The sequence below is a fragment of the Ostrea edulis genome, chromosome 9 (genome assembly GCF_947568905.1).
Source record: "Ostrea edulis chromosome 9, xbOstEdul1.1, whole genome shotgun sequence".
NCBI lineage: Eukaryota > Metazoa > Mollusca > Bivalvia > Ostreida > Ostreidae > Ostrea > Ostrea edulis.
The window spans coordinates 46,066,855-46,085,945 of record NC_079172.1 but is presented as its reverse complement, the minus strand read 5'-3'; the positions used below and the strand labels follow the sequence as shown (position 1 = coordinate 46,085,945).

At 33.4% G+C, this 19,091-nt stretch overlaps 1 protein-coding gene across 1 annotated transcript in view; it reads left to right on the top strand.

The window, feature by feature from the left end:
- LOC125660115 (choline-phosphate cytidylyltransferase B-like) overlaps positions 1–2,485 on the top strand; it is a 41,780-nt gene extending 39,295 nt beyond the window's left edge. Inside the window, exon 16 of the mRNA XM_056150760.1 lies at positions 783–2,485. Within this exon, the coding sequence (XP_056006735.1) occupies positions 783–968 (186 nt within the window). The 3' untranslated portion in view covers positions 969–2,485. The remainder of the gene's footprint in view (positions 1–782) is intronic.
- The last annotated feature ends 16,606 nt before the right edge of the window (positions 2,486–19,091 follow it).

Below are 19,091 nucleotides of genomic sequence, written 5' to 3'. Positions count from 1 at the left end.
TTTGAAAAAAATTGGCCAAGGGATTCTTGAGTTATAGCCCTTTTCCTAAAAAGTTTACGCACACTGCATAAATGGCCATAGCTTTAGCTCTTTGAGCCTTCGGCTCAGAAGAGCTAAAAAGTATCTACATTTGTGGATATCAATTTTAAAGCAATATTAGCTGTCATTCTGGTGTCGAAAAGTTTTGTTGTAAAGTTGTGATTTACCATTTCAGTGACTTAAAAAATAAGGTCTATTAACTTTTATTATTAATATTTGTGTTAGAAAACTTATTCAGAGACTCTGAATGAAGCGAAAGTACATTATTTTCTTCCCGTACAAAAATTGATATCTATAAACACAGTGTAATGCAATTATATTCAAAAGAACTGAAATCTTTATTTCAATAAAATCTTAAAACTTGGTTTTAATTTTTTAATGATTATGGTTAAAGTTACATCCAAAACTTCATAATCTAGTACAACAAATAAAATTTTTAAAATTTAGAGCTAAAATTGTTTTTGTTTGTATATGGTCTAGAAATTTCATTTAATGTGGACAGTTTGAACAAACACTAAAAATATATGGTAGCTAGTTCAAACTTTTCCCAGTTATTCAGATGCATCTAGTTCTAGTTCACTTAGTCGTAATGTTGCTGTGGTAAAACTGCTTTTTTTGTAATATGAACAAATTTACAAGAGGAAGAGAAGATTATTTCACATTTATACAACCATGTGCCATGAAAGAATTTGATGTACTTCAGCCATTGGAGTATTTATCGGTTTTGTTTATTAATTTTTCAGTCAACTTGGATTCGTGCCATCTCTCCTCCTAACAGCCCCACTCCTGAGGAAGAGGAAGGGGAGGAAGAGGATGGTGAAGTGGAGGATTACTTTAATACCTCTAAATCATTTGACCTCGCTGCTAGCCCCCCTTCCAAGAAGGGGCGCAAGTCACCCTCTGAAGAACAGACCCAGGAAGGGTCCTAACTGCTGCCCCATGTTAGATAAACTGTATTGCACCAGAATTATGTGAAGCTATCTGTGTTTGGGCAATAGAGAGAATATATATTCACTTCTGACTGTTTTCCTACTGAAGATTTTGTACTTTGTACGGTTGGTAAATAGGCCATCTGAAATAAAGCCTGCGTTATAGATCAACGGTGCACATTGCTTTTATGAAAGTTTGCCAAACCAAAACGCAAACAATTTTCATAATGATAAAATAACCAAAATGAAAAATATTTTCATATGTAAGTATACAGTTTTTAGTATGAAAATTCAATTGTTGATATTTGTAACCCTATGGTACAGATATAATACATGTACTTGTTACTCAAATTTTTAGCAACCACAGTGCTTGACTCTCTATTCCTTTGATAGTTTGGTTGGTAGTCAGTTGGTTTACACTTAACAGATATTAAATAGATATTCTATCAAAACATATTTAATGTTTTTGGTTATATCCCCCTCCTTACCAAGCTTTAGAAAAGTTCACTAGACATAAAATGTAGACTTTATTTTGGATGGACTTTCGTCGTCATTAGTCAACTGTCTTTGTATAACATGGATATTTTTCATTAAGAGCAATCTTGCCAGTCAGAGCTTTTACGCATGTCATGTTAACATTTAATCAAGATTTTTACAGGAATATTTATTGTTTTGTTGTTGGTTCCTTTCTGTGTCAAACAAGACTTTGTATTGTGTCATTTCAAAATGTACATGTGTTCTTGTGAATATTCTGTGATAAAGTTATATCTATATATCTATTGAACAAGTCCTCCTTTAGCAATATAGTCTGTACCGTTGTGCCAGTGTGTCTGTTATGAAGAAATGTGGGTTTTTTTTTTACTGATAACTGAAAATCAGGAGAATGTAAATTTACCATTTGTAGTAGAAAATGTTTAATGATTGCTACGAATCTTAGTATTGTAAATGTTTCATGTAACCTGTCTATGTAATGTTGAAAATGATGTAACTTTCTGTCCTGTTAAACCGATACAAATTTAGCACTGCTATGATCATGTTCTTAGCCTGTTAACTGATCAGAGAGAGGGACAGTTTTACACAACTGACTGACCTCCCTGCTATTAATTTTTGTTGTATCAGTATTTTTGGTTTTGTATTTGTGTAGACAAATCCTATTTGTATTATCAGTGTTAATCATAGTCATCACTGTTACTGATATTTGTTTTTAGTGACTAGTCAGATATATACATTTTTTTCTACAAAGTTACAAGAATTTGACTTTTATACTCTGCTTATATTTATAATTATCATTAAGTAGAGATCTGATAGATAGAAATATACAAATTCTGAGAAATCAGCTCTTCTGTGATGGAGGTATGCTCGTTATTCTATTGAACATTTGGATGGATATAGGGTGTATGCATACAGGTATGTTACAAACAACTTTTGTAGATGATAATAAAAAAATAATTACAAAAGCATAAATTTTGTTTATATCAGCAAGTGGTATACATTAAAAAGAATTTGATTACATTTAATTATATATGTAGTTATTATCTATTTGCTCTTGAACACGATACTTTTAACAAAGATTTTCTAAGAGATGAAACTAATTGGTGTGTGTATATATATATATATATATATATATATATATATATATATATATTGTATGATAATATGTTGACAGTAGTTCAGAAAATTTTCCCAGGGTAATGGGTTCCACTCCATGCACAATTTTTCTAAAGGGTACAATCTATACTCGGGATTAACATTGTTTTACAACTAGATGTTTATGAAAACAGGCAAATGTATATGGTCTATTTTCTATCAATCTAGGGGGGGGGGGGGGTCAGACACCCCCTCCCCCCTATATATGAGCCTGATATAGCCTCTACCAATGGAATAAAGATGTTGAATTATAAAAGAGGGGGGGGGGGACTCTGTAGTGTAATGAAGATTCCACAACAGGATAAAAATTATCTTTCCTTGCATATTGTTAAATTTTTTATAACATCTCCATGTAGCATTGACATTTTTTTCATGGGGCAAATTTAAAAAAACATGTATCATATTGTTCAAAATTATTATCTTTAACACACTGATAAATGTTTATACTTGCTACATGTGAGACCTTCCTGTCCTCCCCTCTTTTTTTTCTTGTAACAATTTACATCGAGTTCCAATTATGCTAATCAAGATCATTTGATTGTTATAGCTTTTCATAAACACAAGTGCAGTTTGTCTGACATAGTAAGTTAGAAGTAGATAGTATGGTTGCATGATTTTTACCTTGTATGCCATGCTAGAGGAGGGGGTGGGGTGGAGGGCTAGCTGTCACCAGGTTTCACATCACTGTGCTACATATATGAAGGAATTGAAAATCAGAATGTGGCCATGAGCAGTTATTTTTAGATACAGAAAAACAAGAGGATTTTTTTTTTGCACAAGACAAACTCTTTTAGAAAGGTCTGTTACAGTTTTAGTTGTAAGATATCAAAACTTAGACTATGATGTCACACATTTGGTCTTGCCCCAGCTACATATCATTATGTGCATGTTTATTAGGCACTGCATTATGTAGGTGACCACAAGACTGATATAGAAGTTCAGTCTCAGATCAACAAGATATGACTGCGATATCAAGAAGGACGGTCATGAGAATTATGGGAGTTTTCTTACGACCGCAAAAATTCATTGGGTGTACATGTGAATTTTTTCTGTCTTAACTTTAGAGTTCGATCGCTACGCTCACTATAACGTTACTGGGAACGCTTTATAAACTGAAAATCGTAAACTGACTGAATTGTTACATGTATTTCATAAAACAAAGGTAAAAATTAGCTTCATTCCTTATAATTTAATGCAAAAAGACAAAACTACAAATCTTAGTTTATAAAAATGTGAATAAAGTGCTTATTCACATTTTTATAAACTAAGATAGACACAAATCACTTGCGCCGCACAAGGATTCACTTTGAAACTATCAATGAAGCTTCAAGCTGTGAAGGCAGCCATCTTCGCAAAACTGGGGCATGTCATTTATTTTTCAAGTATGAAAATGTTGTTATTAAAGGTGAAGTTTGCCACAAAAATATAGTTTACATCTCACTATATGAGAGGTCAGCAAAGGGAAACAACTATTTGGCAACTCGGAAAAATCATTACATTTATAAATAATTTCTTTTAATTTGGGGGTGGGGGATAGAGTCGAAGGCAAAACAATTAAAGGGAAGAAACTTACTGAGTGGAGTAATGCAAGCATTACTATACATTTACAGCTGTTTAATGCATGATAAACTTGTATTTTAAGTTCAGAAAATTACATTTGTAAAGATACAATTAAAAGTTGCATGACTAACATTTGAACCCCAAATATAAAGCAATGATTTTAATTTGGTAACAAATTGTCCTTGTTTAATTTTAAGAGGGATGTACTTGTAATATTTTATACTCAAATGTGCAAGCTTTACAATGGTACTTTTTCACAGACATTACAATTCATTCAAACTATTTTAAGTTGGTACATAAGTCGGATGTGAGATCAGAATATCAATATTTGGCAGCTGTTATTCACCTTTGCATTGCATTCCTGAGACAGTAAAAGGTATGAAAGTCATATTTCTTATCTTGTTGAACATGTCCTATTGATTTAGTATCATCAATATTTAAAAATATGCATGCTTGTGTGCCTTTCTGATTGGCTATTTACGCCAAGGAAGACACACTCTTTCAATGGAATGCTTTTCAAGGGGAATAACTCCTGTCACTTTAAATTTTACAATCATTTATCACATGTAATGTGATTTTCATAAAATTATTAAAACTTTTAGGTGTTTGTCAATGAATTTAATCATCACTGTGTGAATGATGATTTAGGTTGATTATGTAAATGCATGATTGATAAAATATTGATCAGCTCAGATGGCAATGGAGAGAGATGGAATTTAGAGAAAAAATTTACAATAAATAACTAAACTATGAGTTTTTTGCAAATCACCTGTTAAGAAGGCTGAATAAAACAAATTTGTTAATGAGGGCAAATGATTGTTTTAAAAAATGTTCTTCTGTTATGGATTTTAATGATTGATTCTATTTAGCGCCTTAATTTCCCATAAAGTAGCTAACACTAAATTATGTACATTGCTAAATTAAATGTTCTGCTTATATGATATTTTTATATACATGTAGCACATTTAAAAAGTTCTAAATCAAATCTACGCTAAGTTATTGAAAATTAATTTCTGCCAAGTATCGTACATGCTATATATAGTACATTTTAAGTGTTTTGATGTAGCAGGATGCATTTGATGTTTGTGCTGAATTTTGTTTTGCAATACTTTATATAAGTTCTTTGTTATTAAAGAACCCATTAAAAATTACCATTTTACCCAAGCAGAAAGCTCAAGTACTCGAGCTGAATTTCCGATCACCTTTGTCTATTGTCTATCTATAAACTATTATCATTTTTAATATTAGATCCACTTCTCTAAAATCACAATGCCATAATTAGACATATTGATTAATAAGCAAGCACCTCTAGGTAGTACAGATTCATGGTTGTTCAAATTGTGGCCCCAGGAAGTAGGCTGAGGCCGCATTAGGAGATCTAAGTTTTATATAGGAATAGGTAGGTTTAAAAATCTTCATTTCAGAAACAGCAGATTCATGATTAGTCATATTTCAAAATATGCAAGTAGTGTAGATTCAAGTTTATTCAAATCATCACCCCCCCCCCCCCCCTACCCCCATGGGGTAGGTTAGGGCCACAATAGGGCGTAAAAAATTTACTGTATGAGAATTGAAAGGGAGACATCTTTAAAAATCTCCGCCACAACAACATTGAGGCCATGATTAGTGATATGCAAGCATCAATAGGTAGTTCAAGTTTGTTAACATCAGGGTAGGGTGGGGCCTGCATGTACAATATGAGGTCAAAGTTTTATATTGGAATATAAGGAAATTAAGTAAAACAAATTCTTTTCAAGAGTAGCTGGCGCAAGACTAGACTAAAACATATCAAAGTACCAATGTGCACTTTCATATCTCATATGTGCATTCCTTGTGACAAGACCTTTTCTATTTTGCTAAAGTTTTTAACCTTTGTACCTTAATTGACCTTGGAGTTGTACCAACTTTTAAGAAAACATAATTTATATGTACATGTATATAGATTTCTTACCAAAAGTGGCAAGACTTTTCATTCTATACTATGATCTTTGACATTGAATTTTTTTCAGAACAGCAAGGTCATATACTAATCATATTGGTATTGAGGCATCCCCCTGTATGATTTCATATTTAGATATGTCGTGATTCCTTGGGGCTAGGTAAGGGCCACAATATGAGGTCAAAAATTTTCATGGGCATAAGATTGTAAAAATATGTTTTAAAAATCATAACAGCTGAACAACAGCAGGGTCAAAGGGATTCATGTGAGCTCATAGACCTCTTGTTTACAGTAGTGTTACCTGAGAAGTAGGGGGATGTCTGTTCAGCATAGGTTGTTGTGTACCTGAAGTGCTGAGGGTTGGGAGGGATGTACTGCATGTGTATAAAGATTCTGGGTCAGTTACTGAAATAGACAGGAAATACAGAGGCAGCTAGACCCCTAATTAGACAATAACAGAATATTAAAATGAATATTATGAAATTGCAATCTAATTTAATTAAACTATGAAATTAATGCCTTTTGATTTTTATTTCATTCAAAATGATTTATTTGAAAATAAGTATATAGTATTTGAAATTTAAAAAAATATCCAGGGCTGAAATTACAACATGACCATCAATATTACGCAAATGTTTTTAGCCGAGTTGCAACGAAGTTCCGGATGATAACTCGAAAAGTTTACAATCAAATCAAACAAAACTTTGATATATTGTTGGGTACCAAGTAAGGAAGACCCCTAGTAATTTTGGAGAAAAATGGTCAAAGGTCAAGGTCACAGTGACCGACAATAGAATGAAAATTTCAGAAAAATTTCGTTTCCGGATGATAATTCAGAAAGTTTAAATCCGAATCAAATGATACTTAAAGATATTGTTATGTACCAGGTAAAGAAGACCCCTATTGATTTTGGAGAAAATAGGTCAAAGGTCAAGGTCACAGTGACTGAAAATAGATATAATTTTTTTTAAAAATTTGGTTCCAGGAGAGTAACTTGAAAATTTTTAATTTGAATCAAATGAAACTTGGATATATTTTTGGATACCAGCAAAGCAAGGCCCCTATTGATTTTGGAGAAAAAAGGTCAAAGGTCAAGGTCACAGTGACCGAAAATAGATTGAAAACTTCAGACAAATATGGTTTCTCATGGACAGTAACTTAAAAAGTTTAAAACTGAAATTAGTTCTTCACAATTATAAATGTGCCACATCATTCCTGACTTTACAATGTATCCCATGCAACTCGGCTCATGCACCCCTGCGTGCATATATTGATTTTTAAAAAAGTATTTTGGGCATGTGTTGAATGTTTGGTATAGAATTGATGTGTAAGATGTCACTGCATATTATGCAGGATGCATCAAATAAATGCACCGTATTAGAATAATTTTGCATAATTTATGAAATATATTGAAATAGAAGAAAATGCACTGTGCGTTGGTATGACCTGTCAACACAATTGTAATGCCCAGGTTTTATGACTTCAGATTTTAATTGAGAGATTAGATTTTCACTTCATTACTGATATCTGCAAATTCCTGACCCTATAACCCTAATCATTTTCTCATTATAACATTATTCATAATTATGGACATCTAGATTGAAATAACTACTAATTAATTCATTTATTGATCAAGGTAAAGGAAATATGTGAATGTTGTCAAAACAAAGGTAACCAGGCCTCACTGCTTCATGATCTAATTAAGAATGCTGATAATTATCAACTTCTTTTGTTGTCAAAACATCTAACTCCAGTAGACAGTTAATCAAGTTGAAAGTTTGATTGACAGGAAGTTGAATGTTGGATCTCCACAATGATAAATTTTAGTAGCAGTGACTAAAAAATTGGGTCTTTAAGAAGACCAGGAGTCGCAATATTATACAGTACTGGAAAAAGTGTCAAAGATTTTGTTTAGATGACTATCTCTGTATTGTTATAACACAAAGTAAAAAAAAAGAAAAGAAACTTTAATGTCAACATATAGCTGTAAAGTTTTGTTCAGTGTGTGAGGTATGTCGGAAACTTTTGAGACAGGTAGTTTTTATTGAAAGATGCAACCACCAAACCATAGCAATGACAAAATGCATTGATGGATTACTTAACAGTGTGCATTGGAAATCAGGTCAACAAGAGCATCCCATAGAATATTCTGTCATTTTGACTGAACGTTACAAAGTTAACTGACGCTCAGAAACTCCATTTTGAAGTATATAATTATAGATACCACTTGATTGTAAATGTTCTATATTCAGGTTTTCGATCAATATTTTCATTGTCTTAATGCAAATTGAGTTCTGCAATGCATTAGTATCACTGATAGCCATTTAGTCTAATTTGTTGAATAGAATATTGAACACAAATTCATAATTATTGTTGGTTTTATTGTTCCATCAGACTTAATTCTCTGAGTAAAAAAGTAATGCTGTCGGTAAACTTAAACAGCCCTAGGCTCATTACTGAACCAACCTACATCCAAATCTGTAGTGTTTGTGATGTTTGGTTTTCTTGTATTTCCAAGAATAATAATTATTCTGTAATGACCAAAATCCATTAGTCTTCTTTATTTTATGATACATATTTGTTCATTTTTAATTATTTTCAACGAATGTCGATTCAAAACTGAAAAATATCAATAATATCTGAACCAGTGTCATAATATGTACATGAAATATAATATTGTAAATGTGTGGATTGGAATCCTTCAGGCAAGGTTAATCACCCAAGTTTTGAATTCATTATTGGAAATATGCATGTCTAAAATTTTTACAATTGTCTCATTCAGATGAAAAATTTTAAATGTTTATATGAAGTGAACTTCATTTCTTCAGTTTTTCCATTGTGTTTGGCAGCTATTTACTTATGTAGCATTCAAAGGGACTCGCATAAGTTCAGCCTGCTAAATTTTGTTTTCATTAACCATACACTCAGGTAGTTTCAGTTTAAAATTGTGTTCATGCTTTCCTAAAGTTCTTGTGATGTGTAATGGAAGGGTGTGGTTGTAATGGAAGGGTGTGGTTGTAATGGAAGGGTGCGGTTGTAATAGAAGGATGTGGTTGTAATGGAAAGGGTTGGTAGTCTTGAAAGTGTGTGGTTGTAATGGAAGGTTATGGTTGCAATGGAAGGGTGGGGTTGTAATGGAAGGTTGTGGTTGCAATCGAAGGTTGTGGTTGTAATGGAAGGGTGTGGTTGTAATGGAAAGGTGTGGTTGTAATGGAAGGTTATTGTTGTAATGGAAGGGTGTGGTTGTAATGGAAAGGTGTGGTTGTAATGGAATGTGCACTCATTGCACAATTAAAAACTTGGGATAGTCATGATAAGGGTATTTTTTTTGTTGGCATTGTATTAAGGTCATGTCTTTGTCTATGGTTCACTTAGGCTAGGTCTGGTGGTAGGTGTCTGTCTGGCTTCCATTAGACTATGAGAATTTAGGTTTGGGTTGAAGTGCCCTTTAAGGAATCTGCACCTAAATGGTGTGGCTTAATTGGAGACCATAAAATCAAAACATTTGGCATTCTTTTGAAAATTAAATTTAATATTTTTAACCTTTTTGTATTTACAATGCATATTCTTTCATTTGAGTTGCCCTCTTCTGAAGCTCACATAAATTAAAAAAAAAAACCCAAAGATTTCCTCCTTTTGCAGTCCTCTCTGTATTTCTACATTTGCTTGATGCTTTTCAGGTATGTTGGAGTGTAGCTGGATGTTGCAAAATGAACTTGGCTGCCCTTGCTGATGTTGCTGTTCCCCAATTGTTGTTCTGTTATAGGTGTTTCCGGAGTAATTGGTGTGCTTTGATTTGGCTTCACTGATTACTGTAAACCAACTATTATTAGCGATGATTTTATTTTGTGAAATACCAGACTGAGTGATAAAGTATTTTACAGTGACTAATTTTTACGACTGAGATAATATGAGACATTAAAGGACTGGTTCACTCTGAGAAATACTTGCAACGATTAGGTTCTTGCTAACTTCACGAAAATTTCTCGCACGTAAATAAAATTTGGTTTACAGTACTCAATCAAGGCCCTTGAATTATTTCTGAGTAGAAACCAGTGTTTCAGGTTCATCTCCATGTCGCATCTATCATCTTCATTTCTCTGTTTGGCACATGGAGTAATCTCAAGAGTAGCAAAGAACAGTATACAGTTATTGACTGGGTTCGAGGACAACAGCTGTTTTGTTTGACCTGAGAACGGGTTTGTTGCCCAAAGCCGTAGTCTATAACTGTTTTGTTATACATACACTTTCAATTTTTAGGATGTTTTACTAGATGCACATGGTTTGCTGACTTTGAACTCTTAACATGACAGCTAGAGGAATTGTGTACATTTATCAACGCATCAACTATAGTTTAAAAGAAAACCTATGTAATATCCTAATTGATAAAGTGTATCCTGCATTCTCACTATGTGTTGGTGATCTATTTTAATTCTTTAAGTCTAATTAATAATCGATAATTACATTTTTCGTGTTTCTGTTCTGCGTTCTATAAATTTATTTTGTATTTTCATCAGTCAAATCAGTGAACCTCGCTATTATGTAAGCAAAGCAGCAGATTGAGAACCACAATTGACTTGCATAGCCAATAGAAATATAGCAGACTATTGCCCGGTCAACAGTTCATAAACTGTTGATCGGTCAATAGACCATGAGTGTGAGTTTTATATATAAGAAATCTTTTTAGGTGTATAACAATATATATTAGTACTTTTCAAAGCAAGAGGTTGTGTGTACTGCATACGGCCATATCAGTATGAGTTTCCATGAGTTTGTTTTCATTTGGTCTAGCCTTATTTATGTATTGCAGTGTAACGTTTGAGTGATGAAGTGGTCACTGCTGATGGACCACCAGATGAGTGATGAAGTGGTCACTGCTGATGGACCACCAGATGAGTGATGAAGTGGTCACTGCTGATGGACCACCAGATGAGTGATGAAGTGGTCACTGCTGATGGACCACCAGATGAGTGATGAAGTGGTCACTGCTGATGGACCACCAGATGAGTGATGAAGTGGTCACTGCTGATGGACCACCAGATGAGTGACCAGCCAGTCTAGGTGGAAGACACACTTGACATGGCTTACTGAGTTCCTCCGCCGTGCCTCATCAGAAAATTGTCTGCTTCTCTACCTGTAACAGTCCTCTTGGCCATATCCTGCTTTCTGAAAAAAGTAACAAAATTTCAGTATTAGCTTCATTATTACCCAGATGATAAACGTGATAACCGTGCATTAGCATAAAGTCCAACACCAGTTCCACACTGCTGGTATTGCATTGCTGCAACAATGAATTTTACTGCCTGTTGGTGTTGGTTTCACAAGTAATAGCGGAAGCTTATATAAGGCATTGTAGCCTGACTGAAAGTAATGGGGTTAATTAGTATTAATTTTATGATGACATCAAGCTCCCACTGTTGGGAGATAGTATGTCCTAACCAACCGTCATATTTTGATTGTATTGATTTCCTGTGAAGGTGTACTGCTGGATTAACTGAAAGTTTATTCCAGTATATACAGGCAGATTAGGGCTTGGTTTATTAATTTCTGCATATATTTCTTGGTATTTGGTTTGGAAATCCATACTTGTCTATATGCACCAATTCCCACTGGTCACTGGACCCTCCACCCCCACCCCCTTTTCCTCTGTGTATAGGTATAGTGCATTCTGTTCTAAATTGTTCTAACACATTCTGTATTAAGCATTTTTGCTTTTGAGGTTTGATAAAGAAAAAATAGGTTAAACCTAACTTTAGAGCTGTTTTTCCTTTCTAAATCTCTATAATCTACTTGTGGTCCGTATCCAAATAAAGGATGTCGGCAGGGAAGTAGGACATTGTAACATTGGTAGGTTGATATGTTTGTAAAGATCTCGAAATAAAGTGTTGTAGCATTGGGAGACAGGAGAAGTATTGTGTCATATAGTGTCTGCCAATTTGGATATATAGATATTTTGCTTTATGAATTCTTTAATACATTAAACCAAGACGCAGTCTGAGTAGGTATGATTTAATATTCATAATCAAAAACTCTTCAGAGATTGTGTTCCCAGATATAGTTAGTAACAATGAAAGAATTCCTTTATCAAATAGGTGTGACCTGTCTGTTGACCTGCTTGATAACCTACTTGATAATTTAACTCTCTTTGTTCACTTTATAATTGTGAAATCCTTTGAAACTTGGGAATATTATGTAACAAAAAGCAAACTCGTTGCCTGCAAGAAGAGCATCTGGTGTATAATTTACCTGCTTCACAGTGCATTTCTTGTTTATGTGCGGTTTATTTAATCTCACTAAAAGCTAGTCTGCATAGAAAACATGAAATTGTTTAGTGTTTCTTGACAGGAAATGTTCAAATTGTGCAGCTGAAGTTTGAATGAGTATATAAAAATTATGTATATGCAGAGTACAGGTTAACCAACACGTTACTAAAATATGGTATTACGTACATCATTATGATTTATTTCCCTGAATTATAATTTTGTAGTAGTGTGTTAAATTGTAGATGAAGTAATGATTTGAAATTGTTAAAGATATAGTATTAGATCTACATCATTATGATTTATTTTCCCAAATTAGAATTTTGTAAAAAGTCTATTAAAATTGTAAATGAAGTATTTGTTCTTGAAAATATATATCTATTGGTTTATCAAACCAGTTAAATTTTGAATGTTAATTTCAGACATTTGCCCACTTCTGTATTAAGTCTCAGCAGTGGAGATTGAGAACAAGTGCAGACTGTAAACAGATGAGAGCTGGTCATTCACTAAACCTCTCAGCAGTGGAGATTGAGAACAAGTGCAGACTGTAAACAAGTGAGAGCTGGTCATTCACTAAACCTCTTTATCTATAGTAAATAACATGAAGTCGTTTGGATGAGGCCTTCCAATTTTTATACCCCCCCGCAACAAGTTGTGGGGGGGGGGGGGGTATACTGGAATCGGGTTGTCCGTCTGCCTGTCTGTCCGTCCGTCCATCTGTAGACGCAATGGTTTCCGGGCTCTAAAGCATTATCCTTTCCACCTACTGTCACCATATCATATATATGGACTACCCATGGGATGAAGATGTTCCCTATCGATTTTGGGGTCCAAAGGTCAAGCGCACTGGACATCAAAGTAGCAATATGGTTTCCGGGCTCTAAAGTGTTATCCTTTCTGCCTACAGTCACCATATCATACATATGGACTACCCATGGGATGAAGATGTTCCCTATCGATTTTGGGGTCAAAAGGTCAAAGGTCACGCACACTGGACATCGAAGTAGCAATATGGTTTCCATTTAAATTCTTTAACGGCTTTTTTCATCGCATGGAGATGCTGTGTTCCTAGATAATCCATTTCTCCCTATAAACGAGAATACCCAAGGTTTGTCATGCCATTTGTTTTTTACACTCAGAAAAGAGGTAGTTTATACCTATTACCAACACCCTTTGGGAGATTGGGGTAAGCGGGGGGTATTCTTAGTGAGCATTGCTCACAGTACCTCTTGTTTTCGTCTGGTAAATTGCACTAAGATTTCAGTACAGTTCTGTTGACTATAATTACTGAGGGAGTGCTTGTAAATGGGATATTGAGAATCTCCATAGACTTGCTACTGGAGACCCATCAAGAAATCACGATACATGTGTCACATCTTTCGTACATCAGACAGTTGTAATACTGTACATGTCCATCTGTCTGTCTGTCTGTCTGTCTTTCCATCTGTGCATCTGTCTGTCCATCCAATCATCCTGATTTTCCATATTGGTTTCCTTTTTGCTTTCATGTAATGATTTAAAACTTTGAAAACTATATATATGTATATATATATATATAGAGAGAGAGAGAGATTGAGAGAGAGAGAGATCTTAATTTACTTCTTTTGTGGTTCACACTTTCAGATAAATTATGCCCTCTTATATGAAGTTAATATATTTATAAATCTGTCTTTGCAATGAAGGTTTCAACTTTGAAATTATGAAATATTTTGGATATAATTAACCTCTGAGCAAAGTTCGAGGTTTTGATATTTGAAAAAGCTGAGAGTCATTCACCTTTGAAACTGAAACCGAAAGGTTGCATGATTATAAGGCTGTACTTGAAAGAGTTGATCCTTATGCTTTAAGCCAGGGTGTGTTACGATTCTGTGTCAAGGTCATTTGTTTAATGTCACTAGGAGAGGTATGTGACAGTCAGTATATATATATATGATGGAACAAACAGTCATGGTTGTGTAGGGTAAGTATTTTTCATACAGTTATCAATTCGAATTAACTGATATCGCAACCTTTTATCACCCTTTTATCATGATTTATCTAAATAATAAGTAGATAATTACAAGGTTTTATTTGCGCTGAAAGGTCCAACCAGATAGTACATGCATTATCTGACTGGAATTTACATACATTCTGATTCAGGAAATGCATGTACATCAGCTTCATAAGAAAGCCTCATTTTTTCTGTTCATCCATGCATATTTTAAAATGTATGGTTTCCTATAAATAATCTTTGGGACTTTTTTAAAAATCAAATGTCCCACACATGTAAAATACTATGGAATGTCATGATATCTACCACTAATTTTGTCTCAGAGTGAGACTGTTACTGTCTTAAAAGATATAATACACGACATTTCTGCAGTTTGTGTGTATCATACAGCTCTTTAGTCTCATACAACCTAGCTTACCTTTTTATCACGCCTCAGACAAAATTGTTGAAATCTGATTGGTCAGATCTTGGTCACATGACGCCGTGAAAAAAACCGTATCATGCGAGTAAAATCCGTATTGGGCGAGTAATTTTATTTATCGTCGGGTTCGACTTGCAGCCGTTTCAAAAGGAAAGACATTTGACTAAGTTGTATGATATAGACCCCCACATATACAGTTAGAGGTCTTCGACGTGATAAATTCGTTACACAGTCAGTTAGTGACCTGATACGGAAAAATACATGGTGTGAAAAGAAAACCCGTATCGGGCTCGGCTTCGCCTCGCCCGATACGGGTTTTCTTTTCACACCATGTATTTTTCCGTATTAGGTCACTAACTAACTGTGTAACTAATAGTGTCTGCTCTGCATCTGATCCATATCAGATATATTTCAGTCATTGTATAAAATTCTGTTGAACAATGAATATGCACTTGAATCATTTTACATTGTGAGTAACATTTACATGAATGTAATATCTTTCAATTTTGGCTGGATTGCACAGCATCTAGCTGGCTTATAAATTGGTGAATGGAGGATGGGTGGGTGTCCTTGTCATAGGGTAACTATACTTTGTGTAACCAACTCCTCTCACACCTCTAACTTGACAGTCCTCAAACTTTGTACAGTTGTTATGGACACATTGAAGATGTGTATGTGTATTTTTGAAAGTGATCAGACAATATTCTTGAAAAATTTGTATGTATATTGAACTTTGTCATTGTTTAAGCATGGTACATACAGATGTACCTTGTGTAACCAATTCCTCTCACAACTTTTAATTACTTGACATTTTTCAGACCTTAATTTGTATATTATAGTTGTTATAAAAACATTGAAGATATACATGTGACATTTAAAAGTATGTGCTTTGCTCGGTTGTTGTTGTTTTTTGGGGTTTTTTTTGTTTGTTTTTTGTTTTGTTTTGTTTTTTTTGGAAAAATTCTACATTTATTAAATATGTCATTTTTTAAAAATATGTTTTGTGTACTCTGGCTTTATAATTATGCATACGAAAATCCAAGGCATCTGTATAGGGTAAGATTTCTTAAATTAAAAGCATTACATAATTGATTCTCTACCACAAATACTTCAGTTTATAATTTTTATTTCATCTGGATCCCTGTACTGCTGTCTCTATGATAGATAACATATTTTAAATGCAACCCGGCCATTTCTGTTCTTGAGTCAATTTTTTAAATAAGTATTTTTTGCTAAACTGCTTGTTTCACTTCATGCCTATTTTGTTTAGATATTTAGGGTATGTACTTGCGCTGAGGCTGTTTTCTTGATATCATTACTTTTCATGGATAGTATATGCAATGCTAAAGGCACCATATTGTCGCGTGATAGTCCTGACTACATATCGCATAAAACCAATATTCAGACAAACACTTACTCAAATTATGTACAAGGATAGCTTTACTGTGAAATATGTATTTTGATTATCTGATTTGCGTGAAAACTTCATTGATTTAATGGCCGACCATCATCGTTTGATCTTACGAACATCTAAACACTGTGCGTTGATGCTCCACTTACCACACAAACATTATGTTTAACGATGAAAAATGGGGAAAATATTAAAGTACATGATATTGTATGTTAGATAAATTTGATATGTATTTTGTTTTTATGGGCCTTTACTTTTGCCTTCTAGCATGTGGGTTTCTCAACTCTGAATGTTAAACAAGAGGTAACAAGAATATATACTTAAAGTTTATTACCAAATTTATTAAATGCAATAAGTTGAATTATTCACAATACAGCTAGAAACCTAGAACAAATGATCCTAACTTTTGTGTAATGTTGAATTTGACTGGGAATATGAAATTGAAGGTAATCACAGAGAGTCAGACTTGGGTGTGTAGATGGTAACAGGTCTACCAGATTGATATCAGCCACTGAACCTGTAATAGTGCTACTTGTACCAGGTACTTAGTCTATGCTGGGTTTGCTCACCCAATAAATCCATTCAACAAAAACTCCTCTTTTAGTAACATCTCCGAGGAGCGAGGGCGGGGCACCTTATGAACTTGTTCCAAAATGCCTTACAGCAACAAAAAAGTAAGTAAATGGATCTAATGCCCTAGCTAAATCCCTTTAGGGATGTGTCAAAGTCTTGACTCTATTAGTGGGCAAGCATGTACTGTCTCCAAACTGGGCTCTGTGAATGAGTTCAGCTGCTTATAAAGACTTGGGTAGCTGGTATTATTACATCAGGTGTGTGTTTAAGTTAGAATGAGTACACATGCTTAACAGCTTTACAACCTTTATAATGATAGTACAATGTAAACGTGATAATCAAAATGAATTTCAGGTGCCATTCATCTCATTGATCAAATAGTGAACGGTCTATAAACTTGCACAAATTGCAGGCATTAATGTATACAATCTAAGTTAATGTATACAATCTAAGTTAAGTATATTATCAAAGTTATATATACAATCTAAGCCAATTAATGTATACGATTTAAGTTATGTATATTATATCTAAGTTTATGTATATTATCTAAGTTATGTATATTATCTAAGTTAATGTATATTATCCAAGTTAATGTATATTATCTATGTTATGTATATTATCTAAGTTATGTATATTATCTATGTTATGTATATTATCTAAGTTATGTATATTATCTATGTTATGTATATTATCTAAGTTATGTATATTATCTATGTTATGTATATTATCTAAGTTATGTATATTATCTATGTTATGTATATTATCTATGTTATGTATATTATCTATGTTATGTATATTATCTATGTTATGTATATTATCTAAGTTATGTGTATATTACCTAAGTTATGTATATTATCTAAGTTATGTATATTATCTATGTTATGTATATTATCTAAGTTATGTATATTATCTATGTTATGTATATTATCTAAGTTATAATTATAATACAATCTAAGTTAATGTATACGATCTAATTCTGAATTTTGGTGACAATCAATGGAGAGACTTTGGGATGAAATACAAGTTAAAGCAGCTGAATGAATATAGATGTCGAATATGATATCTATGCACATTAAAGCCTGTGAAATGGATTCATTAAAACTTGTTATTTTCTTATAGTGCCTGAATGTGTTTTATGACTAGTACTATAAATGTAATTCAGGAAAAATGGCATTCTGGTGTATTAATTCATTTGAATTGGTTTCTTGAAGTTCTCAATCTCTCGAATAATTTCCCAATTTTAATTTTCCCCATGTATGAAAAGTAAATTTACTTTCATTTTTTAGAACTCCTCTCAGTCTCTCAATGTAGAATTTTATATAATTCTTACTCTCGATACTTAGAAGTGCTAATTCTTTACCCTAGCTGCCAGTTATGTGACGTTATTGGGGCATTACATAGACCATTTCTTTCTGGAATGATGACCATTGTTATTTAAAACATATGGCCAGAGAGGTTGATAGGGCCTATAATTAGCAATGATTATATTCATATTTCAGGTGGAATTTATATTTTTTAGGGAAGACAAAATTATATGCAATATTTAGGAGAACCACCCTTACATGATATAAATTATATCCAGTTAATATAAACATAAAACTGGTCAATAATAATGCCAATTCACTGGGACTCTCTAAGATTTATTAATGGTCCCTGGTGAACTTCAAGTTTTCTCGAGTCACCTGTAATTAGCATAAAAGTTTGCTTTTCACTTTTAAATTTCATTCAAATATATCTTTTGCTTGATACTTTATTGGGCATCTAGAGAGCTATGAAAATGATGTTTTAACTCCATCAATCGAGTGCTTAAAACTTCACCTACAGCATTTACACAATGGATTGGGTCTGCTGTGTCGTCTTTTTGTGTCGAGCTCTCTCTGTCTGATTTAATTGTGTCTGTTCGAGACAAACAAACAGGACAATTAAAGACATTTGCTTTCTGTAAGGTTATCAGCTAGTCTGGCTCGAACACACTGTACATGAAGTATAAGCAAAGTATAACATGCATGGAGTCTTCATTTATATACTTGTATAAAGTATACTTGATAAACTAATTTGCATATTATGAAAATCAAAATACTTGAAGTATATTTCAAGTATAGTAAAAGATATACTTTTCATATGCTTGGGAGTATACTTTAAGTATACTGCAAGTATATGTAATTTCCGTAAGAGGTATCATATCCTGTGCATCCTTCAGATTTTGTAACTGGACATGTAAAAGATGTACGCGTAACACTTTTAAATAAAGTAACTCGGTCTTTTAAATAAAGTAACATGTATGTATGAAGAAGGATGTATCAATTTCCTGAGAGGTGCTGC